Source organism: Xenopus tropicalis, chromosome 3 (assembly GCF_000004195.4).
Source record: "Xenopus tropicalis strain Nigerian chromosome 3, UCB_Xtro_10.0, whole genome shotgun sequence".
NCBI classification, from domain to species: Eukaryota; Metazoa; Chordata; class Amphibia; order Anura; family Pipidae; genus Xenopus; species Xenopus tropicalis.
The window spans coordinates 76,233,046-76,261,015 of record NC_030679.2 but is presented as its reverse complement, the minus strand read 5'-3'; the positions used below and the strand labels follow the sequence as shown (position 1 = coordinate 76,261,015).

The following is a 27,970-nucleotide window of genomic DNA, read 5'->3' as shown; positions in this document are numbered from 1 at the left end:
TAAGACAAAAATAGTTTTTTTATGTATAAACTTTATATAAAACTATCACAAATAAATATCTACAATATTTTTTTGAGTACAAAGCTTTCCCCAACATTCTAACCTCATCCTATCTATAGAACAAAGCTCAGCTAAGATGCTGCATTGGTAGGTACATTGCTTCAGTGTTGCAGCATACGGTATTCTTTTCTTTCAATTGGTGCTTTGGTGTTAAAAGGTATAATTTTATCCCATTCCTAATAACATTAATATTCATGTATTTTGTTATTGTTTTTCTCATACCCCCTTTAATTGTTTCATTCTATTTCTGTATTTGATGGCATTATGATCATTGAAAAAAAAAACTAAAATTAATTATACAAGTCATATTTTTATGAATTAATTATACACAATTGCTCTAGCTTTTAAATATTGAGAAAAATGCCTATTTACATATTAACACTGTATGTTTGTATGTTTTACTTAAAAAATTTATATAATATACAATTCTATTTTAATTCTCACTAATATGAAAATATATATATATATTTCTATGCCAGAGGCAGTTATGACATAGCCAATGGTGGTACACCCCTATAAATTTGTATCCAGAAGGATAAACATTAAAAAAGTAATAATAATTGTGTATTACTTATGATACGACAGTAGGTAACATAGCTTATGTAACATACACATATAATTGTTTATACATTTCTTGAAGTCCTAGGAACATGGTGTGTGTGCATAACAAACTGCAGAAGACACACTACAAACAATTTCATGTCATGCGATTTACAATTTATAACAGCAAATTAGAGTTTCTCATTCCCACGACAAAGTGAATGTTGCTTTAGCTATATAGTTTCTTCATTATTATAGTGCTCATGATGCCCCAATATCAGATCATGTTACATCTAATATTTTTTAGTGATTAGTGATTGTTTAAAATGCAATGTATACTGTGTTCCAACAGTTAAAAAGGTCTCTGAACCATTGTAGCATTACATAGTTACATAGGGTTAAAAAAAGACCAGAGTCCATCAAGTTCAACCCTTCCAAGTAATATTGGGAATAATATCAACAAAATCGGCATATTCATATCTTTATACTTGTGGAAATAGGCGATTGTATATTGACTTGTGCCATTTAAGCATGACATATTTTGAACTTCTTGTGAAATAATCAGGCCATTTTATTCTTCACTTCTCATGATTAAAGTGCAGAGGAGACTGTTTCCTGCAAGTCAAGAAAATATAAATATGTGTTTAACAAAACATGAACCAAGGTATCAATTAATGTAAATGAAAAATGAAATAAATTTCTGTCCACCAGAAAATAAAACTAAAGAAGACAGATAAGCACAACAAAGAAATCATTGTTGCTGAGCTCCAATACAAAAAAAAAATTAGCTTTCTTATTGATGCAGATGATCAGCCGCGCTATCATCTTACTTTATGGTATGCAATGATATACAGTCAATTTTTATTGCTGTTTGTCAAGGCCGCATAAGTTTAGAGTGGCAGCGGGTGACGTTAGTGACTGACTACACAGTGTAAGCCAACTCAGTAACACACTGAAGGCAATATAGCACACATATATTATTTTTCCAGGGATAGTGGTGAAAGTAAATTGGCCTTGGGTGACTATAAGGGTCTATTGGGGGAATGTAATATGTAATGGAAAAAAGTTGCAATGGGATGAAAATGGTGCTTTGCGACAAAAATGTTGTGTTTGCGTGACAAAAAAAATAGTGAACCCTTTGTATTTTTTGCAACAGAAGGTTTGCGATTGCAAATTTTTTAGTTTGCGCAGTGAATGTAAAAGGTCACACTCACAATTACATTATTTTCAAGCAGATGTTAAACATTTGCAATGTAATAAATGTTTAATAAGAAGTATTACATTGCTAAACATTCACAAAAGCACCATTTTACACAGCGCTTGCAATTTTCATTACCTTATGTAGGTGGAACCTTAGAACAGCTTAAAGAAATTGTAGTAGAGTGTACTGCTATATCATATGTAGAACATTGATCTGTTTCTCTTCATTTACCAGTGCTAAAAAGAATTTGAAGGCTTATGGCACAAGGGGTGTATTCTCAATCAGTGTTGTATATCTAGTGGGGTAGCACCCAAATCTGCCCCTGACACTTTCCATTCATTTGAAAGTTGCTAGAGCTGAGGGTTGGGTTGCAAAGCTCCAGATCCAACAGTTGCTTGTGTTTCTCATTTAAGAGAGTTTGAAGTAAAAGTGTTCAGATTTTTTTTTTGCTCACTGAAAAATGCCAGCAGACAATGTGAACTATTAGTATGTCAAAGAATGACTGCTTTTGATGAACTTTTCAATTGGTCTACATTATTTATTTTGTATAGTTTTTTAATTTATTTGCCTTCTTTTTCTAACTCTTTGCAGCTTTCAAATAGGGGTCACTTGCTTGCTTGGTGAAGCTACAGTTCTATTGGTTTTGTTACTTTTTGTAACTGATTTTTCTATTCAGTTCCGCCCCTATTCATATACCAGTGTCGCATCCTAACCACTTCCTGGTTAAGGGAATTTGGACCCTAGTAACCAGATAGCTGTTGAAACTTTGGAGGGCTGCTGAACAAAAAGAACTCCATCCCTGAATTCCTCCTTTGAGAATCCACTCTCAGTCTCTTTGGAGCACTAGTTAAATATCTGATTCAATGTAGGATTTTATGAGAGTAAGCTACAACTTATCTGTAAATCTCATCTCTATGTGGCATTGTTCCCTTCCTCTTGTATCTCTTAACAGTTAATTTTGAGTGTAATTGTACATAGTAGTTATTTATGTTTTTTATTGCATTGTGCCCTATCTGCTTAATTAATTTATTGTTTGAATATACCATAGCGGTATATCAATAAAAATATACATGTAATAGTTGAACTCCATTAACTTTATCCCATTTATGCATATATATATATATATATATATACATACAAATACATTTTTAAATGTAACTCACAGAATTTGCTCTATTTCGAAGACCATTATTCTTGTCGTTTGCAAACGATTCTTTTTCCTGTTGCTGAGAAAAAAAACATTTCAAAACAAAATGTAGAGAAAAAACTGCTTTGTATAGGAAACCTTTTCTGGGTGGAACCTTGAAGATCAAGCTTCTTAATAGTTGACTGTACCACTCAATAATAAATTTGCGAAAAAAACAAAAATTTGTGAAGTTAATGGGCATTTAGTATGAGCTAGTATAAACTAGGGGAAAAACAAATTATTATACATTTCTCAAAATATACAACACAAAAGTAAAAAACAATTGAATGTTTAGTGGCCCTTTAAATTTGTATACTGGCTAAAAGACAGCAATAATCTCATTAGGATACTTGAAGCCCAAAGAGCAAGTGATGCAGGATATAGCAGGGTTCAGTTCTTAACCCTTGAGGCAGATGTCAGAGGGGCACTAATGCAATATGTGACTGCTGTGTAATACAGATCAGAAGAAAGTATTCCTTTACATTTTTATACATCACAAGTTAATGTGTTTTAAAATCAAATGTCAGTTCTTGGTTGGTTTAAAGGGGGTCTGATGGACTTGGATTATTGTCTTTTTTTCCGCAGTGGTTTATAAAATGTGTGCAGTTTTCTTACTCACTGCTTAACCTTGGATGGCTGCAATTCAGTCTGAGCTCTAATTTTTTATTGTCTTTGTTCTGATTAGATAATGAAGGCAGCCAATCGTATTAAAATACATCACAGAAGAAAGACTTTGTAAAACAGCAGTTAACATGCCAACTTAAATTGATAAGGTGCAATATCTAACAATAAAATTCTATATAAGCTTCATATCCCATACAATCTTATCATGAATTAGTCTATAAGAAGGTGTAACTCACAGCAAAATCCTTGGAACTGATGCCCAGATTTGTGTATTCATTTGCAAAGAATCGTGTTTCCTTCTCCTGATTTAATGAGAAATACAATTAGCAGTCATTTTCAACAAGTGTATAATATGAAACAAAAAAAAGTAAAATGTAAACATTTGGGAGTTTACCTTGAAATTGTTAAGGTTGGCCATATTGTCCTTTTTAGCAAGTATATGTAACACAGCATCATGAATGCTGAGGAAGATTATTGAGGTTGTAATTTCATCATCAAAAAATCCACATCGCTCAAGCTTTTCCAGTAGGTTATCTAGAAATCATAAAGATAGGAAATTATAAAATCAATATCAGCTAAATCTATCACTTTATTTTTAAGTTTATCTGTAAAATGGAACATGTCATTCCTTGTAAACTGATGTAGTTCTCTAATGAAACAGCCATGGGTTAACATGGGGTGGGGGAGCACTTGTAATCATATGGTGAACTGTGTAAATAGGAAAACAGAACCCCCCGTAAATACTTTCAAACCAGCTACAGCACCATATAATTATCATTATAACAAAACAGCTGTCACTCACTACAACAATCATCATATGTATAGTTATATAGTCTGTTGTATTTGTTAATGCATTTTTGTATTCTACCAGTCTTTATATTGCCTTGAACTATAACCTTGTTCCAAAGCTCCTCAAGTGAGTCATTTTCTAACTAATACATGATCTCACATGTGTAAATGGTAACAGTGTAGAGCAGGAGTCCCCGACCTTTCTTACTCGTGAGCCACAGTCAAATGTAAAAAGACTTGGAGAGCAACAGAAGCACCATAAAAGTTCATGGAGGTGCCAAATAAGGGCTAAGATTGGCTATTAGGCAGCCTCTATGCACACTATCAGCTTACAGGAGGCTTTATTTGGTAGTAAATCTTGTTTTTATTCAACAAAAACTTGCCACCAATTTAGGAATTCAAAAATAACTACCTGGTTTGGGGGCGCTGAGAGCAACATCCAAGGGGATGGTGAGCAACATGTTGCTCACGAGCCACTGGTGGGGGATCACTGATGTAGAGAACCTTTGCACTAAATAAATTGACACTTTGCCCTTCTTTTGGAATATTAGTGTGCCCAATATATTCTCATTTTGTTTTTTATTTGTGACCAGTGAATACTAGCTGCTGAAAAGGTACCATGGGTTACTGCAGCTGGGCAAAGTTATTGTCTTTTATGGACATTTGTGGAACTACACACTGCCTATTTTGTCAGTAGCCTACTATAAAATCATATTAGTAATGAAAAGCAGGAAATTAAGATTATTTTGCTTCATATCAAATTAGGTTAAATAGAAACTACACTAACTAACATTGTACGTCTTTTCAAAAACATCTATCATGTTAAATAACTTTTACATAAAAAATCTTTTTTTATTATTTATTTATTTATTTATTATAATAATAATACATAGAATTGGAATAATAGTATTAATAATAGAACCTAAATCAAATTCATATTACTACTTTCTTTATCTTTTCGAAATTCTTCTAATTTAACTAGAAATCTTGTAAACTTTATATAAACACTCCAACAGAAATGCATCAAATATTTTAATGCAGAATTAATTAATGCCAAAAAAATAAAGAAAGCAACTCACCATCTATGCCAGCAATGTAAATATCAACTTCAATTTTGAGAAATTCTTTTAAAGCCTATGAAGTGTAGAATAGCAATGTAAGTTTGAGTTTTAAAATAATTATTCAGATACATAGATTATATCTTTTCTGCTAAAAAACAAAAAAACACCAGACTAATGTTGTTGACCATTGTTCTACCCCATACTCTCCTCTGCAAAATATTATGCATGTACCACATTTCATTCTGATTTCTTGCAATGTTGTTGGACATAATTTATGAAATCCAAACATTTTTTAGCAATATTGTTTAATTTATTTCCGACTTAATGTTTTTGTATTGTAATTGCAGTGCTTAATCTTATTATTGTCTTTAGTCGTAGTTAGAAAGCAATATGCTCAATGTCTACTGTAACATGTAAGTGTTTAGGGCATTATAATGACTTATGTTTAACAACAAAATATTGAGAGACCCATCCTGATGATTAAAACAAAGATATTCTCATATCCAAATGGTGAGGGCAGTAAGGGTGTGGAATGCCCTTCCTAGTGATGTTGTAATGGCAGATTCTGTTAATGCCTTTAAGAGGGGCTTGTATGATTTTTTAAACAAGCACAGTATCCAAGGCTATTGTGATACTAAAATCTTTAGTATTAATGTTGGTGTGTATAGTTTATGTATGTGAGTGTATAGATAGGTAAGTAAAAGTTTGTGTGTGCTGGGTTTACTTGAAAGGGTTGAACTCTGCATTTTTTAAGAAGGTATACTGAGAGATACATTTTAGACTAACTGGTAGAGCAGAGAGTGGGGCATTGGAGGGAGCCTGGCATGGAAATTAGGTTTTTGTTCTCCCTTATAGAGAACTAAATTATAGAATCAAAGAATCACTATTACATTAATGCCGCATTGTGGCTTATTAACAGCATAATCATTAAAGGGATACTGTCATGATTTTTTGGTATACTTTTCATTTCTAAATTACCCTGTTTACATAGCAAATAATTCACTCTACCATTTAACATTTTATTCTTGACCCAACAAATATATCTTTTTAGCTGTAATATTGGTGTGTAGGCAGCCATCTTTCAGAAGGAGCCAGCTCTACACATTAGAACTGCTTTCAGATAACCTATTGTTTCTCCTACTCCCATGTAACTGGAGGAGTCCCAAGTGGGACTTGGATATCTTGCTATTGAGTGTTATTTTGATATCTACTGGGAGCTGCTATCTTGCTACCTTCCCATTGTTCCGCTAATTGGCTGCTGGGAGGGGGGTGATATCACTCCAACTTGCAGCTCAGCAGTAAAGTATAACTGATGTTTATCAGAGCACAGGTCACATGGTTGTGGCACCCTGGGAAATGAAGAATATGGCTAGCCCTGTGTGAAATGTAAAAATTAAATTTAAAAAACACTGTTTGTGTTTATGAAAAATGTATTTCAATGCTGGAGAAGCTCTATTAAGCTTTATTTAAAAAAAAAATTCCCATGGCAGTATTCCTTTAACTTGTAACTGGAAACCCTTATATTTTAAATCTATGCATTTCTAAATAATGATCTATAATAAATCACAGGGCCCTGCCCCTGTCCAGTGATCTCTTCTTGCAACAATAATTATTGCCTTATCAGTTGCGCTTTCTTGGATGGCTCCCATAACAATATATGTAGTTTTAAAATGTGTACTGTTTTGGGTACATATAAATGACACTCTTTGACCAAAAAACTATTTTGTTTAAGTTTGCTGTGTAATCACATACAGTATGTATTTGGGTTAGTAGGCATATCACATACCCCTTTTAAGCCTTTCATTCCAGACATATCAATGAAAGACACAGCTCCAAAATCAAGAATCAAGCTATGAATGTCGATTTTCGGAACACTGATATTATTTGGTAGATCTTCATTCCAGTTTATTGTAATGGGAAGATCAGCAGTGTAGGTAGGTTGGTCCAGCTCTTCTATGTGGTTATTATCTAGTTCTTCATCAGAATCGATGTTGTAGTTTGAAGTATTGATCATACCTTTCTGAAGAGGCAATAAATATGAGATGTAAATAAAGATGAAATTTTTACATTGCGTTGAAATTGGAAATACATTGTGGGTGTATTTTATGGAACTTCGGCTTATGGAGTTGGCCTTAGCACCTTAAATGACATGGTTGTGATTTATAGGCATTAGTGTTTGTGTTGATATTTAAGCCCTTGGTTTGTATCAGTTATACGGTATTATTTGTCAAGGTAGAATTTAACAGCTCTTATGTGTAATATCTATATCGTATTTGTCTTTTCATATTACAGATTTAGAAGTTACTCCTTCTTGATGTTGATTTGATAAAGTCAGTTCTGATAGGCTGATTAGGACCCAAAAAAATTACTAGTTCTGATGGAGTTGTCTGCTTTGGCTTGAATATGACATATGTACTAGTTTTTTTGCAATTGATGCATGTTATGTCTGTTGTACTGCTTCTTCTTGGTTAATGACTAGTACATTAATACTTACTGGTGTCCACTGAAGTTCTCCTTTACTTAGGAGCTTCCTGATTTTTCTCAGTGCCTTATTGCGCTTACGTAGGATCCTCAGCGGGTTAAAGCCAACCTGTCAAAATGGATTTTGTTAAACATTTGCCTAATGCTTTTTAATGAGAAAACATAAAAAATGTGGACTTACAGCAGCTATAACTTTGTCTTTAAAAAACTCAATATTGGCAAAGAATACTGGTGATGGGCATCTGAAAATCTTCACTCCCTGAGGCTCATATATCTGAGAAAAAAAATCACTGTTACAAAACCTGCTATGAAGCTCTATTACAGGTTGTAAAGTAGAACCAAGATTTTAATACTTACATTTTTATAATCTTTCCTGTTCTTGTAAATGTTACTTCCTCCAACATTAGCAATCTGAGAACATTTTGGGCTGTAAGTAAAATAATTTAGGGGTTATATTTCAGATTTGGTTAATAGGGTAATTTGCACCCTAGCAACTAGATAACTGCAAAAATTCCAAACACTAAGTTAAATAATTCAGAAACTACAAATAAAAAAATAAAGACCATTTGCCAATTGTCTCTGACTTCAATCTCTATGTCATTCTAAAAGTTAATTTAAAGATGGACTACCCCTTTAATACATTTTGGGGTATTGTGGTAAAAGCAGACAATGGAAACCAAGAGCCTAGCAAACATTATGCTTTACTTACAACTGGGCACGGAATACAACGGTCAGCAACTCAAAGCCCACTCCTGCTGCGAGTCCAAGGTCAAGTCCAAGCAGAACAGCACCTAAGAAGGTCACAATCCATACTAACTGAGAATAATAAAAAATAAAAAACATTCAGTCATTATTGAATTGTAGTGCTTAACATCTATTTGTTTGGTTTATTTGCATGTAATATTTTTTATTTTGCATTTAATTTAAAACATTGCTAAAGCTGTTTAAACAGTGTTAATATTGTTTGCACATCTGTACCATATTGTTTGGATCTGTACAACCACATATACAAATCAATATGAATAAGGATTTGATGGGCTTTAAGTAAAACTGCTAGTGTACTGTACATATTCTATGTTTTAAAAGACTGCAGCAACAAAGGCCAAAGGGATGAATAGTTTTAATGAAGAGAATAGCTAAACAAAAGAACAAGCTAAGTACATTAGGGGATTATTAGTAGATTGCATACAAGGAGTAAATATATAGCCTGTGCAGCTGGTGAAGCACTGTAGTACTATGGTTTGTAGTTGTTTGGGGGCACAGGGACAGTCTGCCGACTTTGTAAAATACAGATTAGGGCAGATTTTTAAAGTGTGAAATTAGAGCTCACCACAGAAAATCTCACCCACTTTTTATTCATTCTTATGGGCCTTTTTAGAATTGTATTTATCAGTGAGTGAAAGTTCACCATTTGATAAATATGCTTCTAAAATCCTCAAGGAATGAACAGAGAGTGTGTGTGTGTGTGGGGATCTTTGATACATTTGCCCCTAATCTAAATCATTGTGGGTTTTTTTTTTTAACTTTTTGAGAGCAATGGTACTTAGATTTACTGTCAGTACAATCAGTGATAATTGTAAAATCACACTTTTTCTCAAATATACTGCTACCTAACTTAACTGCTAAAAGCTAATTAGCAGTAAATTATAGCCTCCTCCTTTTTTACTACCACTGTTATACTGACACTTTGGACTCTGGTTATCATGCAATACAAAGACATTTGTTTGAAAGTCTTGTGCTAATCAGAAGTACCATAGTGTCAGCTTTATAAGGTCACAACACTGGTTCAATGACATTTACAAAAATAACACATACTTATTATGTACACTTTATACTGATACTGTTTGTATTTTATACTAGTAACAGAAATTCCTTGTGCACACCCTGGCTTCTAGTTTAACTTTGCTGCTCAGTAATTACGGTGGCAGCACTCCCAAGTACTCAGTGGGTATAGAGAATTCCAGGAACACAATGTACTTCCAATGTTCTTGGGTGGCTGTCATTTTCAATAGGTCAGGGAGTGATGCCAAATCTCCTGTATTGCCTGCTACTGCAATCACCTGAAAGCAGGTTATAGATATCTGGGAATGTTGCAGGCCACATTTCCAATATCTAATCACTCTAGGGGGATTAATAAAATAAACATTATTAGCGTAAAAAATATTGTCTCTTACAGACTTTTATTAAATTCTGTATACAATGGATATAGGCTGAGCATGTATTTTGTTCTATGGATGCTGTATAGCTGTGTTTTTTATGTTTTGCCAGCACATCCACATCTCATCTTAATATGTACATACTGTATATGAAGAGCACGTGTGTGATATAAATGACTTTGTGCTTATACTTTGGAGAAAAGTTCCCAAACATGTTATTTTTTTTTTCATATCATTCTTTACTTACCATATCATATTTATCTTTCCGGAATAAAACAGGAAGTTCATTAAACTGCATGAGCATTCCTTTCAGATTGATAATCACCAAGGCTCCTAGTACAGACTGAAAAATGAAGTATTAAATAATGCATGTGTATCAGAACAAGCTTTTATTTGATCTTTTTTTTACCTTTATTTAACAATATTTAAAGTTATCTGCAAAATACCTGACTCTGTATATAAATGACTAAATACCATGAACTTTTATGATGCCCTCCAAGTCTTTTTACATTTGACTGTGGCTCATGAGTAAAGGTGCCCATACACATTAAGATCCGCTCACTTGGCGAGGTCGCCAAGCGAGCAGATCATCTCCCGATATCTCCACCTACGGGTGGCCGATATCGGGCAAATGTAGGTTAAAATTCGATGGATCGAATTATAACGGCGGCAATGGGTGCAGTCGGTTCGGGGACCGCATCAACGAACCAATGTGGTACCTAATCCGACTAAATCTTTTAACCTGCCCAATCTTTTTATCCTGTCCCTACACGGGTAAATAAATCGGCCCGTGTATGGCCACCTTAAGAAAGGTTGGGGACCCCTGCATTAGATATACCTGCTTAACATTGGGTGGACAGTTAACACTTCCCCCTCGCCATTGCTTAATATTAATGACATTAATAGATCAGCATATGAAGTATCTATCTAATCAAAATTTTTCAACTAAGATTAAAATCACATCTAAACAAGAAACAATGTCTGTACCTTTTGTAGTGGTTCAATAAGAAATCCTATTGCCAAGATGACAATCATAACGATTATAGCTGATAAAATACCGGCAATCTAAAAACAAGTAAATCATTTATGCACAGCTCAAAACACAGGAACAATGGGATATTTATTTCAAATTTTTTATTAATCAGGAAAATTATAGTGCAGTTTATCTGTAAACTAATATGTAATCAGTGATAGACGAGTCACTACAGCATACTTTCCACAGACAATGAGTAAGACTAAGCTATAGCATGCAGATTTATAATATTACTAGGAGCAGATATGAATAAATATGCTCCCTGCAAACTGTTCTCTTGTATTTTAACTTTCCCTCTGCTTTGATTCTAACAGAATGATGAGTTGGGTTGAGCTCCTACACCTGCACATTCTCATGTATTCCTTTAGTTTTTCTCTGATAGCAGTGATGTACCTTAGCATCATCACTAACTCTTTCTGCCACCCCTTCCATTCATGCACCTCCAATAAAAAACCATGTCTCATTACAATAAAGACTCCATGTCCTGACTGTCTCTTGCACTTACAGATGAGGCAAATGATGTTGCATTTTTGAAGATGGCAGCCCTAACTTGCAGGGTCAGACCATTAGTCACTTAATTGCATTAAGTGCATTTAATTGAGTTCTCTTTTAATGTTGTTACCTGTGTTTTGCCTCCTGTGCTTTCCTGCACAGCGGACCTTGACAGAGCGGTACTTGCTGCAAATCCCTTGAAACAACCACCAAATATGTTGCTTAATCCAAATGCCACTAATTCCTGCAAGAGAGAGAGAATTATTAGCATAATAGAGTATTCTTATTGCTGAGCTATGTCTAAGTAAGGCTCACAGATACAAATGTAGTTTAAATTAAAATCCTTTCCTACATTTCAAAGGGACTCTGGGAAATAATTTTGGTAACTCAGGAATTACAAGGGAAGTAAAAAGTTTTATAGAAAAAGAACTCACATAATGTGGCAAGCTCCACCTAAGTAGAACGTACCCAGCACTTGGCTAGCAACAGCCATGAATAATTGTCTTCGCAGTTATCATTTGCCCTTATAATGCTAATGGATTAACTAAAATCACTTAAACCCTAGAGCAGTGGTTGTCAAAGGTTTTTCTTTCAAGTCTCACTTGAATATCCAACCTTTGGCCAGGGCTACACTCGAAGATCCAGTTTGGGTCAGGCACATATGAAATGTGTACAGAAATAATGATATGATTTTGCTCACCCTAGTGTTCTTGCATTTGTGGCAGGGACAGTAATAAATTACCCCTTATGTCAACCATGATTTATGAAAGGATCTAATGAATAGCATTATTAGAATATAGGATAAAGTAATAAACTACAATACATACATTTCTGCTTATTAAATGAGAAAAATATGTTGGTTTAAAGAATCTTGATAGTGTACCTGATTTCCATTTATAACATAGTCATGTTTGACAGAATATACTTTTGCAACAGAAAAGGCTACAGCAAATCCCACAATTGCAATTGAGAAACCATCCCCTACACAATCCTGGAAAACGGAGAGGCTCGGTGCTATTGGAGGCTGAAATCTATGTAAAATATAAAGAGAAGTGTCAACGGACATTTTATGAACTGAAAACTTTTTACTGATATTCATTAGGATCTAGAAGGAGCACCTGTTGACGCAGTAAGTAGCGGGAGTCCTGTATATAAAGCCTGTCTAAGATTTATTAATATGACTTTGCTTGTGTGGTATGGTGACAAAAAGGTCCCCGGTTTCCTGGGGAAAAGTGATTGACAACAGGTATGTTGGGCCACGGATTCTCAGACATTTTTACTGAGGTGAGACCAGCAGTGTTTGGGGCATAGAAACACTTTGTTTCTCTGCAGTTTTTTTAAATTGTTGATCCGGGGCTGGTCTTACTGGGAATCCGCAAGAGCAGGGTGGGTGGATTCCCAAATCCATAGGCCAGGTTTTTCAGGAGGCCCTAGGCCTATTTGTAGTACACCTGAAGCTGTGCAGGGGAGCTGATGAGCCTGTGTGTGTGTGAGAGAGAGACACGCTGCTGGATTTGCTCAGCTTCAGGAGAAAGAGAAGCATTTATTTTTGTGTTAGCCAGGAGGCTTGATATTTCTGTTTGAACTGTTGTTTTATACCCCCTGCGAGGGGAAACTTCTGCAGCCGCTGAAAAATAAACGCGGGCAGGAAGCCCTTACACCGGTCTTGGTGTGTGAAGTTGCCTCATTTGCAGCCTACCAGCGAGTGAACCCCCACAATTGGTGAAGGATGCGGGCAACGATTGCCACACGCGGGAGTCGCCTGACCACAGTAAGTCTCCTGTGGGAATTGTGTGGACTGTATATCGTATAGGTGATATTTAAAGGGACACTGCACATAAAAGTTATAATATGGAGGATGTCCTCAAGGCTTTGCTGCAATCCACGGCTACCTTACAAAGGGCCCACCAGGAGAGCCTGGTGCTACAGCAGCAGTCTAACGCCAACCAGCAGCAGACTAATGCCAACCAGCAGGAGGCAAATCGTTTGTTGGAAGCCCAGATTACAGCACTGGCACAGGCTGCAGAGAAAGATCGGCAGTTGCAAATTGAGCTGGTAAAACAGCTGACAGCCAAGGTTTCTGGGGATGCTGCAGTGGCCCCCGGAGTGCACTGCTCCATTCCAGGCAGCAACCTCCTGCGGAGAATGACTGGGCAGGATGATGTGGAGGCTTTCCTCTGTACCTTTGAGAGGACGGCAGAGCAGCAAGCCTGGTCGAGGGAGCAGTGGGCGATGATTGTTGCACCACTACTAGTGGGGGATGCCCAGAAAGCTTTTTATGATCTGTCCTCCGAGGACGCTAAGGACTATGACAAGTTGAAGTCTGAAATCCTGCGAAGACTGGGGGTAACCACCTCTGTGAGGGCCCAGCGGGTCCACAGTTGGGACTTTAAGGTTAAGGGGTCACCGCGTTCCCAGATGTATGATCTCATTAACCTAGTGAAACGTTGGCTGCAGCCAGACTTGCTTTCCGGACCTCAGGTAGTGGAAAGGGTCACAATGGACCGATACCTGAGAGCCCTTCCCACAGAATTACGGCGGTGGGTGAGCCAATCTGACCCAAATACAGCAGACCAGTTGGTGGAACTGGTGGAGCGATACCTCGCTGCTGAGGACTTCACTACCCGGGCGGTGTCCACCCCGAAGAGGCTGTCTGCAGTTGTCCTACCCAAGAAGTCGGCTACAGTGGAGAAGCCCAGCGCTGAGGACCCCGGGAACCCAGGTTCAGAGTCAACAAGAGGAAGATCTCGCGGAGACAGCCCACGCCAGACCCGCAGAGCTCCCCAGTGCTGGAGGTGCCGAGAGTGGGGACATATTGCCCCCAACTGCCCAGCTGATCCAGAACCCATGGAGGGTGGAACAGAGAGGAAGTTGTCTCTGTTCGCTCGACCAGGTCTTGTTGCGGATCCTGAGGTACCTACTTGTGTCGTCCAGATTGGTAAGCGCACTGTGAATGCACTGTTAGACACAGGTAGCTTAGTCACACTGGTAAACACACAGCTCCTGAAAGACTGTCCTTTAACCCAGCGTCAAGTAGGAGTGGTGTGTGTACATGGGGACTGTAAGGAATACCCCACGGCCCTAGTGACTTTTGTGACCCCCGCAGGGACTGTGTGCCATGAAGCGGCAGTGTCTCCCATACTCCTGCACAGTGTAATTTTGGGCAGAGACTTCCCCTTATTTCGAGAACTGTGCCAGGAACAGGTTCCGGAGACTGAGCATGGGGAGGGGAGACTCCACCCAATTGAACTGGATCCTTCTACAGGGACTGTTAAGGACAGTACAATGTCTGGGGGAGAGAAAGTGGGACCACTCGTCTCAGATGTTATTGTAAATGGTACTGATGAGGGGTCAGAAGAAAATGAGTTGTTTCCCTTAGCTGTATTAGTTGGCGAATCTGAAGCAACTGCGGAGACTGTTGAGGAACCTAGCATGCCTGAGCTAGAGGTCTCCCGCGATAACTTTGGAACCGCCCAGCTAAGGGACCCAACACTTACTAAAGCTTGGGAAAATGTCACCGTTAATAATGAGAACACAGAAAATCCGGGTGTAGATTGTGTATTTCCTCACCTTGTTGTACAAAATGACTTGCTTTACTATGTGGATAAGATTCGAGGGGAGATTGTGGAACAGCTAGTGGTTCCCCAGCCATATAGGAGAACGGTTCTCAATCTGGCCCATTCTCATCCACTAGGTGGCCACCTAGCATATGAGAAAACCAAAGACCGAGTGTTACAGCGGTTCTTTTGGCCGGGGGTATATGCAGATATAAAGAGCCATTGTGAATCCTGCCCAGAGTGTCAGAAATCTGCTCCAATGCCCCATTTTCGCAGCCCGTTAGTCCCATTGCCAGTCATTGAAATTCCATTTGAGCGTATTGCAATGGACTTGGTAGGGCCACTAATAAAATCTGCTAGGGGGCATCAGTACATTTTGGTAGTCATGGACTATGCCACTCGGTATCCAGAGGCTGTTCCCTTAAGGAACACCTCCTCAAAAACCATTGCCCGAGAGCTGTTCCACATGTTCACCCGTACGGGAATTCCAAAAGAGATACTTACAGATCAGGGGACTCCCTTCATGTCTAGAGTAATGAAGGAGTTGTGCAAGTTTCTCCAAATCAAACAGTTACGCACATCTGTTTATCATCCCCAAACTGACGGGTTGGTAGAAAGGTTCAACAAGACCCTCAAGGGGATGTTAAAAAAAGTGGTTGATAAAGATGGGAGGAATTGGGATTGTTTACTTCCCTATCTTATGTTTGCCATTAGAGAAGTCCCACAGGCCTCTACGGGGTTTTCCCCCTGCGAGTTGTTATATGGGCGCCACCCACGAGGGCTGTTGGACGTGGCAAAGGAGACATGGGAATCTGAATCCACCCCATACAAAAGTGTGGTAGAGCATGTTGCAGACATGCAAGACCGTCTTGCAATGGTCATGCCCCTTGTGAGAGAGCATATGCTTCAGGCCCAGGAAGCTCAAAGCCGGATATATAATAGATCGGCTCGTGTCCGAACTTTCCAGCCTGGGGACAGGGTGTTAGTCTTGGTTCCTACAGTAGAAAGTAAGTTCCTGGCCAAATGGCAGGGCCCTTACGAGATTATAGAGCGCATAGGGGAAGTTAATTATAAGGTGTCCCAACCAGACAGGCGTAAGAAGGAGCAGCTCTATCATGTGAACCTAATTAAGTCCTGGAAAGATAGGGAAGCCCTGTCAGCCTATTCTACAGCTGTAGAGGTAGAAATCCCTCATGTGCCTGAGGTAAAAGTGGCTGAGACCCTCACTAACAGTCAGAAGCAGGAAATGAGAGAATTCCTGATCAGGAATAGACAAATATTCTCAGACCAGCCTGGGCTTACTGAGATAATAAAACATGACATTATAACTGGACCTGGGGTTAAAGTCAATGTCAGACCTTATAGGATACCCGAGGCCCGACGCCAGGCAGTTGCAGAGGAGATTAAAAAGATGTTGGAGCTGGACGTAATTGAGGAGTCCCATAGTGACTGGTCCAGCCCCATTGTCCTTGTCCCAAAACCGGATGGGAGCATCCGATTTTGCAATGACTTCAGAAAGTTAAATGAGGTCAGCAAGTTTGATGCATATCCTATGCCCCGGGTAGATGAATTGATTGAAAGGCTAGGACAGGCCCGATACATCACCACTCTAGATCTTACCAAGGGGTATTGGCAGGTACCCCTCACCGAAGGGGCGAAAGAGAAGACTGCCTTTTCCACTCCTGAGGGGCAGTGGCAATATAAACGCTTACCGTTTGGCTTACATGGGGCCCCAGCTACGTTTCAGAGAATGATGGATCGCATTCTCAAACCACACAGAGGGTATGCTTCAGCCTACCTGGACGATGTGGTTATCTTTAGCCCGGACTGGGAAAGTCATTTGCCTCGGGTACAAGCGGTCCTTGACTCAATCTGGAAGGCTGGTCTGACAGCAAACCCCAAAAAGTGTGCCATGGGGTTAGAAGAGGCCCGCTATTTGGGGTATGTTATTGGAAGAGGGGTAGTCAAGCCCCAGGTGTCCAAAATTGAGGGAATTCAGCAGTGGCCCCGGCCCAATTCCAAGAAGCAAGTGAGGGCTTTTCTTGGGATAGTGGGGTATTACAGGAGATTTGTCCCCAATTTTGCCTCCCTAGCATCCCCACTTACTGACCTCACAAAAGGGAGTAAAGCTGGAGCAATTACATGGACCCCAGAGGCAGAGGAAGCCTTTCTAAACCTGAAGGCATCCTTGTGCAGATACCCGGTGCTAATAGCTCCTAATTTCAAGAAAGAGTTCCTTGTACAGACTGATGCCTCTGAGGTTGGGTTAGGGGCTGTTCTGTCACAAGTGGTGAATGGGGAAGAGCACCCGGTAGCATACCTGAGTAGGAAACTAACCCCCGCTGAATGCAGGTATGCCATTGTTGAGAGGGAGTGTCTGGCCATCAAGTGGGCATTGGAGAGCCTGAGATATTATCTCTTAGGGAGGCAGTTCAAACTTATCACCGACCATGCCCCACTTAAATGGATGGCCCAAAATAGGGAAAAGAATGCCAGGGTCACCAGGTGGTTCTTATTGCTTCAGAATTTTAAGTTCTCAGTGGAACATAGACCTGGAAAGTTGCAAGGTAATGCAGATGCTCTCTCCAGGGTATATTCGTTGATGGCATGCTGTGCTCAGCCCCACGGGCTTGAGCAGAGGGGGGGGATATGTGGTATGGTGACAAAAAGGTCCCCGGTTTCCTGGGGAAAAGTGATTGACAACAGGTATGTTGGGCCACGGATTCTCAGACATTTTTACTGAGGTGAGACCAGCAGTGTTTGGGGCATAGAAACACTTTGTTTCTCTGCAGTTTTTTTAAATTGTTGATCCGGGGCTGGTCTTACTGGGAATCCGCAAGAGCAGGGTGGGTGGATTCCCAAATCCATAGGCCAGGTTTTTCAGGAGGCCCTAGGCCTATTTGTAGTACACCTGAAGCTGTGCAGGGGAGCTGATGAGCCTGTGTGTGTGTGAGAGAGAGACACGCTGCTGGATTTGCTCAGCTTCAGGAGAAAGAGAAGCATTTATTTTTGTGTTAGCCAGGAGGCTTGATATTTCTGTTTGAACTGTTGTTTTATACCCCCTGCGAGGGGAAACTTCTGCAGCCGCTGAAAAATAAACGCGGGCAGGAAGCCCTTACACCGGTCTTGGTGTGTGAAGTTGCCTCATTTGCAGCCTACCAGCGAGTGAACCCCCACACTTGCTATTACAAAAGCTCTCTCTCCTCTACAATTTAGTTCTTTAAGGTCAAGATGCTATAATAACAATAACACTAATACAAGTTACCATTGCTATGCATGATTTGGGCAGAAGAAACTCAAAATATGGCAAATGTTTGAACTATTATACTCAGTCTTGTTAGAATCTCTGAAAGCAATCCCCTGCAATCTTTTGGGGCACATTTACTTACCCACGAACGGGCCGAATGCGTCCGATTGCGTTTTTTTCGTAATGATCGGTATTTTGCGTTTTTTTCGGAAATTATCGCGACTTTTTCGTTACCAATACGATTTGCGCGAAAAAACGCGAGTTTTTCGTAGCCATTCCGAAAGTTGCGCAAAATCTGGCGATTTTTTTCGTAGCGTTTAAACTTGCGCAAAATGTCGCGATTTTTTCGTAGAGTTAAAACTTGCGCGAAACATTGTGCCTTTTAAGTTTTAACGCTACGAAAAAGGCCCGACTTTTCGCGCAAGTTTTAACGCTACAAAAAAATCGCCAGATTTTGTGCAACTTTCGGAATGGCTACGAAAAACTCGCGTTTTTTTGCGCAAATCGTATTGGTAACGTAAAAGTCGCGATAATTTCCGAAAAGTCGTAACGGCGCCGAAAAAATTGCAAAAAATACGAAAAAGTCGCAAAATGTTCGTTTTCCAATCGGAATTTTTCAAATTCGGATTCGAATTCGTGTCTTAGTAAATCAGCCCCTATGTGTTTAAAAATCCCTAAGCTACCCTTCCTTCAAAAAATAAAAGGAACACACTTGCATATTTGTAAATACTGCCTAACTTAATTGAGTCATTAATTCATTTCAGTTGTGTAAAGTCTAATATAAAGATGTTTTAATGAAAGCAACAACATATTTTATCTTAGCATTCACTCAATAAAGCCAGATTGCTTATTCCAGTATTAGCATAAATATTTACCTACCCTTTTTCTAATGTTCCAACTATATCCACTTTATATCTGTCCTTGAAGTTAAGTGCATAGGATACACCAGTAGCAATAACTGTCTGCAAATAGAAAAGTAATGGATTGCAACAGTAAATTAGATTTAAAGAAAACTTTACAAAATTCAAAAAGTGAAGCTTTTTTTGAAAAAGGAGAAAAAGAGCACACAATTTTCCTAACAACTATTAAGTTTGCCAGGATAACAGATTGTGTACTGGGTGCAAGTTAATGAATAAAAACATCACAAATCACAGGGTAAAATAAATGTTTCTTGAGCCCTAAAGAGCACCCCTTTCTGCTGTTGCAAGTGGCACTTGTGGGGTTATACACATGCAGTAATCATTATCAACAATAACACTTAGCTCAGGTTTATCACGTGAAAACTGGTGAAGTGGATTTTAGCCTGTTATTTTTAAATAACTTTGAATGTGCATTATCTTTTTAAAAATGTAGGAATTCTCAAAGAAAGCTTATAAGTTAAATGGGTTTTGTTATAGAGAAGCACATATTGGTTGCCTGAAGTAGGAGAAAGTCTAAAGCTGGACACACCCACTCATATTTTTCTTACAATTCTGCTGGTTCCCGTCTAAGCTGTATGCCCCATCCAAAAATAAAATTGGTTTTGCTGATCATCATTACAGGTAATTTGCAAAAACAGGAAAACTGCACTGACGGGTACCCCATTTAAGTGCATGCGTTAGGTTGTCAATTTTTGTGAAACTGCGTGGGATGGCACTTCTGCCAAGTGGTCCATTAGAACGCATGTTAGCAGATCAAGTGAATCACTGGAATATGACTTTATGCATGTGTGGCTAAACAGCACAAGTACCATCATATATAGCCAACTTAATATTTTGTATGCATAAACAAGTACTTAATAATCCAAGTGATTCAAAATTCTCTTTAGTGAGTGTCATCCCATCCTCCAATAAATGTTTTGTATATCTTACCCCACCTATTAACTTGCTTTAGTAATAAGAGAAGACTAACATAATTCTTACCATAATAACTTCAATTGGGATCGGTACAGGAATCTTTGCTTTGAAACGGTCATTGATTTCTTTTACAACAAAGACTACAACCATTATGATTATGGAGGTTACAAGATCTGCAATGTTTGTGTCTGTAATCTGGATAAATATGCCTTTCAAAGTCTGTAAAACAAATCAATAGATACATACTCACATATAAAAGTATTCATTTGTTTTCTAAGAAAGATATAAAAGGTCTGATGTCCATTAATTGCTGTGACAAGCTCACATTAAAGTTCAAGTTACACTTAAAAAATCAGATTCCCTGAAGAAGCAAATGTTAGATAGTTTAAATAAATGCTGTCAAAAGGCAGTTTAAGAAAACACACTGAAAGTTTCAGTAAATACAATTCCAATAAAATATTTAAAAATCTGTTTTCACATTAATGGAACAGCAAACATTAAGTTGGATAAGGAATCAGTTCTGTTCCATGTTCCTTTCATCTCTCCATCAAAGATGTTTTATGTATTTTAGCAATTCTTTTTACATACATAGGAAAAATTGACCAACTTCTATATATAAGTATACAATTATAAACTCTCCACTGGAAAGCCATCTATTGGAAATAGCTCAAAGAAAAAAAATATGCTTATTCCCTGGTAGTTTGGAACACAAACATATTATTGTTTGCTATTGGTTACTATTCCTGGACAATCTTGTAGATTGTAAGCTCTCTTGTAGATTGTAAGCTCTTTTGGGCAGGGCTCTCTTCACCTCTTGTATGTCCAGTCTATGAAACCCACTTATTGTACAGCGCTGCGGAATATGTTGGCGCTTTATAAATAAATGTTAATAATAATATCTTATTACAGTGCACTTTTAGTTTTTCATAGTGGCTCCCTAATCAAGGCCAGCTAAGTTTAGTTGAGAGTGTCTCCTTTTAATGAGGGTCCTTGTATAAGATAGATAGACTAAGACAGACGAGCTGCATTAGTACTGAGCCCAGTGAATCTCAGAACTCCATGGTAAAATTCTCTCAACTCTCATGTGACCATGCACATTGGTCAGTAAGACTGTGTGAGTTTCTAACACCCCAGACAATGTGTGAGTTTCTAACACCCCATACAGCTATAAGGGGTACTCACTGAGAGTGCCAAAGGTAACCTTGCTCTAATGTACCCACTGTTACGAACAGATCTTGAGCATTTGTTGATTATTAGAACAATATTGACTTCAGCATTTTGTTTACACTGCAACTGAATATACCTTTGTATGACATTGTCAGTCAGGTCCCTAACAAGTGGCATCTTAGAATGTTACAGTCTACAGTAGGCAAGTGGGTAAAATAACCAATTATTTCATATTGGTGAAATAACATTTTGGTGCTCTGTGTTTTTAAATAAACAAATAGCATACATTGATTTGAAGTGTTTCTCTTTAGTCTTAGAACATCTATAATCTATTTATCAAATGTATCTCACACAGTCCAAAATGAGATATTTTGTATATTTGCTGCTTATGATGTATTATACTTTGCCACATTTTTTTTCTAGTGCACTGAAATGGAGGTGATGGAGTTTGACCTTGATTTCTTTTTGTTATAATTAGCAATTGCTTCTGTAAGAATACAATATGAAAATGTGATTAAATATTGTATGAACATGGAAAAAAACGTATACTTACATAAAACAGGGACAGTGGTCCGCTAAATGGCTCTACTTTTAATCCAAACACAAACTTTAATTGTGATACCAAAACATGTATAGCAGCAGCAGTTGTAAAGCCACTTATAAGGGAGTCAGATAAATAAATCACTATGAATCCAATTTGCAGTAGTCCCATAGCCAACTGGAAGAGAAAATGAATCAGGTGTGAATTCTACATATTTCTGCTTAGTCATATCTAAGGAAGACATAGGGGCACATTTACTAACCCACGAACGGGCCGAATGTGTCCGATTGCGTTTTTTTCGTAATGATCGGTATTTTGCGATTTTTTCGGAAAATTATCGCGACTTTTTCGTTACCAATACGATTTGCGCGAAAAAACACGAGTTTTTCGTAGCCATTCCGAAAGTTGCGCAAAATCTGGCGATTTTTTCGTAGCGTTAAAACTTGCGCGAAAAGTTGCGATTTTTTTCGTAGCGTTAAAACTTGCGCGAAACATTGCGCCTTTTAAGTTTTAACGCTACGAAAAAGGCGCAACTTTTCGCGCCAGTTTTAACGCTACGAAAAAATCGCCAGTTTTTGCGCAACTTTCGGAATGGCTACGAAAAACTCGCGTTTTTTCGCGCAAATCGTATTGGTAACGAAAAAGTCGCGATAATTTCCGAAAAGTCGCAAAGGCGCCGAAAAAATAGCAAAAAATACGAAAAAGTCGCAAAATGTTCGTTTTCCAATCGGAATTTTTCCAATTCGGATTCGAATTCGTGGGTTAGTAAATCAGCCCCATAAAGTCATTACCAACCTGGAAGATTCCAGCAAGCACTGTGACAGATGCAGCCACAACAACCCGTTTTTCATTCAGCATTGTTAAAGCTTCTGTATTATTAGCACTAATAGATGGATCATCGGGAGCCAACCTGAGTACTGCTGTACCAACCATTAAACTCAGTACTGGAAAGGGACCTGTTGTATAAAGGGCAAAGACTAAATTTAATGTACTTATACTTAATTACCTGCAGTCTTATAGTATGAACTCATACACATTTTTAGTACTTACTAGTTTTACCTTAATATGATGGAGGTGTTTTTTAGGCATCTAGTTTTTTATATTCACAGCTGCTACTACATATGTCTTTGGACTCTATAATATGTTTTGTGTAATAGTATATTTACTCATGGCCTATAATTGGAGTATGCTGGGCTGCCTAGTGTCTTATAGCACAACATAGCAAACTTACCCACAGATATATGCCTGGATGTGCCAAAGAAAAAATAGGTGATAACTGGAAAGAAAGCTGCATAGAGACCATACCCAGGAGTAACGTTCACCAGAAGAGCAAATGCCAGGCCTGAAAAAGCAAAAGTATTTATGGTTAAAATCATACAAAATATCTATTATATTTTATAGTTTACCTAGTAAGGGACAGATAGCCTATTGTAGCAAAACAAAAATTTCTATAATTCTGTGACAGCTAATGTATTTGGGAACTGTAATTCTAAAAACAGCAGGTGTGCCAAACTGTGGCTATTTAGGAAAGAAATTTAGATATTGCTTAGATTGCTACTAAATATGTTATGCATATATTAACTTCATTTCAGAACATGTGTAGGTATAAAGTACATAATAAAGTAAATAATAAGGTGAAGACAGAAGAATCGCTAAAGAAACTTGTTGGAAGAGTGCTGAGCAAGACTGAAATAAACCTCTAAGCATATAGAGAGATATTTACCCTGTAGGACTGCTACCAGACCAGTACTGATGCCAGAAACAATATCACTCAGAATCCATTCTTTAAATCGATACATTGGAAGCCAGGAAGCAATAGGGAAGAATGTGTAGGCAATTCTCTTGGCCTTCTCTCGAGAACATCTGAAATTAGATTTTTCCATTGTTGCAAAAAAATGTTTTAATGTTTTAAAAAGTCCTTTAAAGCCAAGGTTACATAAATCCCGTATGGCGGTAGTAATATGTGATTAACATTAATGCCATTCATGTAAGTTGTGCAGTTAAAACAGAGGTGTTAAAGGGTGTTTAGTTCTAGAGAGGTTTTTTGAATTATTAGCATTCCCATTCCAATTTGTTCTTACTTGTCAGGGTCACACACGCCGGAAATCAGAAATAAAAGTGGCGGTGTGATTTCATTTTAGTGCTACTTTTATTTTTTTTATTGCTTATTTTTCTCCCTTAATGGCCTTAAATGCTGACTTCCAGACTGCTTACTGGTTGTTAGGATAAGTAAGGCCAAAAACCAGATAGCAGTTAAAATCCTAAGCCTGAGAGTTGCAGAGAGTTTTAGAAATATATTATTTCTAAAACCATAAAAATTACTAATTGCAAATTGTCTTAGAATTCTGAAGTCTACATAAAGGGGTGATTTATCAATGGTTGAGTTTGGTTTTTTGAATTTGATTAAAGTTTTCTTGCACTTAAAAAACTCAAATTTGAGTTATGGTCCGAAAACTCAAATTTCTTGAATTTATAAAGTGCAAAAAAACCCAAAACATAATTTAAAAATTTGCCATTTAAAAGCTTGTGAGTTTCTATCGAAGTCAATGGGAATAGTCCTAGGTAAAATCAAGCCAAATTGTAAATTCGAGTTGTATTAGAGTTTCAAACTCGAAAAATGTAAGTATTCGAGTTTTATTTAATCACACAAGCTTACCACTTTAATAAATAAGCAAACATTTGGTATGCAAGTTTAATCAATTTAGAAAAACAAAATCAAATTCACAAATTCGAAAATTAATAAATAAGCCCCATAGTCAGTTTTTGGTGATCCATCAAAGATTACAGTGCCTAAACAATAGTATCCTGTATAAGGTAGTAACTTCTTAGCTCTAGGGGGCCTAGAGCATTGGTTAAATGAACCCAGCCAGAAAGCTAATTTAGGGCGCAATATGGATAGAATGCCTGTGCCCTGAAAGGCTAACTTGAAGGTTAGTTACACCGAGATTTGGAATCAACACTTATTTGCTGCCCTTGATTTTCTTGCAGCTATGGCTAATTGGATAATGCACCAATGTTTTTAAATCTTGGACCATAATGGGAGGGTGCTTGAACCTAAAATGGTGGAAACCAATGCCTTACAGCTTGGCCACCTATTTGCATGGCATTTATTCACTTTCATAAAAAGAACATTTTTGAATGACATTTTTGACAACAGGCATAAAGATAAAATACAGTATAGTGTGACATATAAATTCTAATTTTTAAAATATGTTAAGTAGCCCAGGAGATATTACATTATTGCAGAAGTTTAGTTATTTAGGATCTTTAAGATTCTGGTATATGTTTCATATAATATATATTTTGAATAAATGTTTAAAGTATATGGTTGATAATATGCATAGAGAATGAAGGTAATGGACTGCAAAGCCAGAAAGTCATTTATACTTCTATACTGATTTTTGGGATTATTTCAAATTGTATCCCCCACACTTTTTCACCTTTTTAATTAATATTACAGTTCATACATGCTTGTAGAAAATTAGGACTTACCCAAAGAAAACTCGAAGATGGTCCAGAAATGTTTTATGATATCTGTGCAATTTTTCATGCTCAGTATGGAAGGCATTTTCTGAATATATTGGCCTGGATACCACATACTGGTTTCCCACAGTCTCTATCATTGCTTCCAACACTTTTAGTTTTTACTTTTTGTAAAATTGACTTACTGTACAACTAACCTATAACAGAAAAGTCAACTTTAGTTTTATGATTAAAGTTACAGTTCTCAGGTTAATATGACAAATTGTATTTTCTAGGCTTATGGTTATCAAGTTACTAATTACTAATATATGTACAAAATATATACAATGCTTCTTATAAAGTTTTTACTTTTTGTAAAATTGACTTACTGTACAACTAACCTACAGTATAACAGAAAAGCCATCAAAGCAAAAACAAGTGAACCTAAATCCAGGATTCCTTTTAAAAATACATGGTCATTTTTCTTTAATGCTATAGATAGATAAGTAATAAGGATCAGATTTATAAAATGCTGCATATATAGATTTTTTTTTTCAATAATTCACGAACATATAAGCAAAATTATCCTTGATTTTGCTCTCTAGGAAACTTTTCTTTCCTTTTCTTTTTATAGTTTATCCACTGGGCAAAGTTAGTTAATTAGTTTTTGTTTTTCTCTATTTAAATTACGTATTTTGTTTCTCTGTAAGTATTCTATTTTATTCATTTCTTATCTTTTTGAAGGACAAACTGTCGAATGTGACTATTGTTGTACAACCTATATTTAAATAATAATAATTTGTCATTATTCATCCTACATGTTTATTGCAAAACTTCAATAAAATGTTTAAAAGAAAAAAAAAAGTCAACTTTAGTTTTAGAATTAAAGTTACAGTTATCAGGTTAATATGACAACTTGTTTTCTAGGCTTATGGTTATCAAGTAACTAAGTACTAATATTTGTACAAAATATATACAATGCTTCTTATAAAGATCATATACTCATACATTTGGGGTAACTACCCTTAGACAATGCCACATGAAATCAGATCAGATCATTCAAGATACAAACAAGGTATCACTTTCAGTCATTATACAAATATTTGTTTTTCATTAAAAAATGTACACAGGCATGTTATATTTAATTTTTTGTGGCAGTGTCTGCATTGCTTCCCTCTGGATGACATTTAAAATAATAATATAATAGATAATAATAGATGAACATTTCTTTGCATTAGAATTCTTTAAATTGCATAGATACTATACATGTTCATCTTTAACATTAAATGTTACCATTACCCAGATCTCCCAGATGTAAGCAAGGTTTATCCAGGAATATTATGCAACTATCTTTATTTTCACATTTTAAGAATGTGTACTGCTGACATACCAAAAAAATAATAATAGATAAATAAGAGAAGATATTATGGGGTTCATACATGTGAAACCTTTTATCCAGAAACTTTAAAAAAAATGCCTATTTAAGCAAACAATTATTTTTGACTGATTTGCTTTTTCTCTATTATATTACAATGTACCATGCTGCCCAAATGAATATGAATGCATATTAATGACAAAATAATCCTATTGTGTTTTTTTTTCTTAATTTAAACTTCATTAAAAAATTGCTGTAAGGTATAGGTTACCAAATAAGGCATAAATCTGGGAAACCAAGCACCAAGTTTTCTGGATAATAAATCCCAAACCTCTTACAATAATTACTATGGCACCTACATTATATGGATGCAAAACACCTATAGGTTGAGAATAATAAATAACATTTCAAGAATAAACACATTTGTAGACAGAACTTAAACACCTTCAAACTTTGTGTGCTCAAAACAAACATTAGGTCTGATCTTGTAACCAGAGAAAAAAGAGCCATAGGTGCAGTTCAGTAAATTATTCTTTTCTTAAACAAGATTGTGGACATCTGACAATACGATACTTATTTACCATCACTAACAATCCTTCTGTATGCTGTTTTATTACAGCAATATATTTATATATTAACAAACATTATAAAAGTTTCTCAAGGTAAATTCCTTATTTTAAAGCTTTAAGAATATTAAGTAATAAGCAACGCATAATACCTTTTTCTACTATAAAGCGATGTTTGTTTAGATTGAAGCAAGTACCTTCCTCTGTCTTGACGAACCTTTCTGTGTTTAAACACAAGAAATGCTTGCCCTTTATTCACTACCATTGTGTCAGTAGAAATTGTTATCATTATGCCCATTGTAATAATTAACCTGGATTAACTTTTACAAGGACTTAAAGATTTTCCTTGTGTCCTTGACCATTGACACCAGATCAATGAAAAACAGTACAGTGACTTCTTTAAGACAGAATTATTCATCTCCAGCTCCTACTGCCAACAGAACAGGATAGATATTTAAGATATGCCTTCTTTAGCATGTGGATTGGTCAACAACCAGAGATGGTGCAAAGGTATCTGAGCCAGGAACTCGAGAGATTGTACTGTACATAAAATCATTTCTGAACATTATATATTGAAACCAGCATATCAGTGGAAGA

General features: G+C 37.0%; 1 protein-coding gene across 1 annotated transcript; it reads right to left on the bottom strand.

Moving 5' to 3' along the window:
- slc26a3.3 (solute carrier family 26 member 3 gene 3) lies at positions 1 to 27,584 on the bottom strand. The gene is made up of 22 exons (XM_031899012.1): positions 27,526 to 27,584; positions 25,463 to 25,650; positions 23,694 to 23,833; positions 23,202 to 23,312; positions 22,766 to 22,926; positions 21,983 to 22,147; positions 20,329 to 20,481; positions 19,307 to 19,389; positions 12,507 to 12,654; positions 11,754 to 11,867; positions 11,086 to 11,163; positions 10,346 to 10,441; positions 8,652 to 8,758; positions 8,300 to 8,369; positions 8,124 to 8,216; positions 7,956 to 8,051; positions 7,248 to 7,481; positions 5,480 to 5,534; positions 4,006 to 4,145; positions 3,848 to 3,913; positions 2,965 to 3,027; positions 1 to 1,215 (listed from the first exon to the last, which is right to left on the bottom strand). Exons 2-22 carry the CDS (start codon positions 25,591 to 25,593, stop codon positions 1,192 to 1,194), a joined length of 2,328 nt encoding a protein of 775 aa, XP_031754872.1. The 5' UTR covers positions 25,594 to 25,650; positions 27,526 to 27,584; the 3' UTR covers positions 1 to 1,191.
- Positions 27,585 to 27,970: the final 386 nt, after the last annotated feature.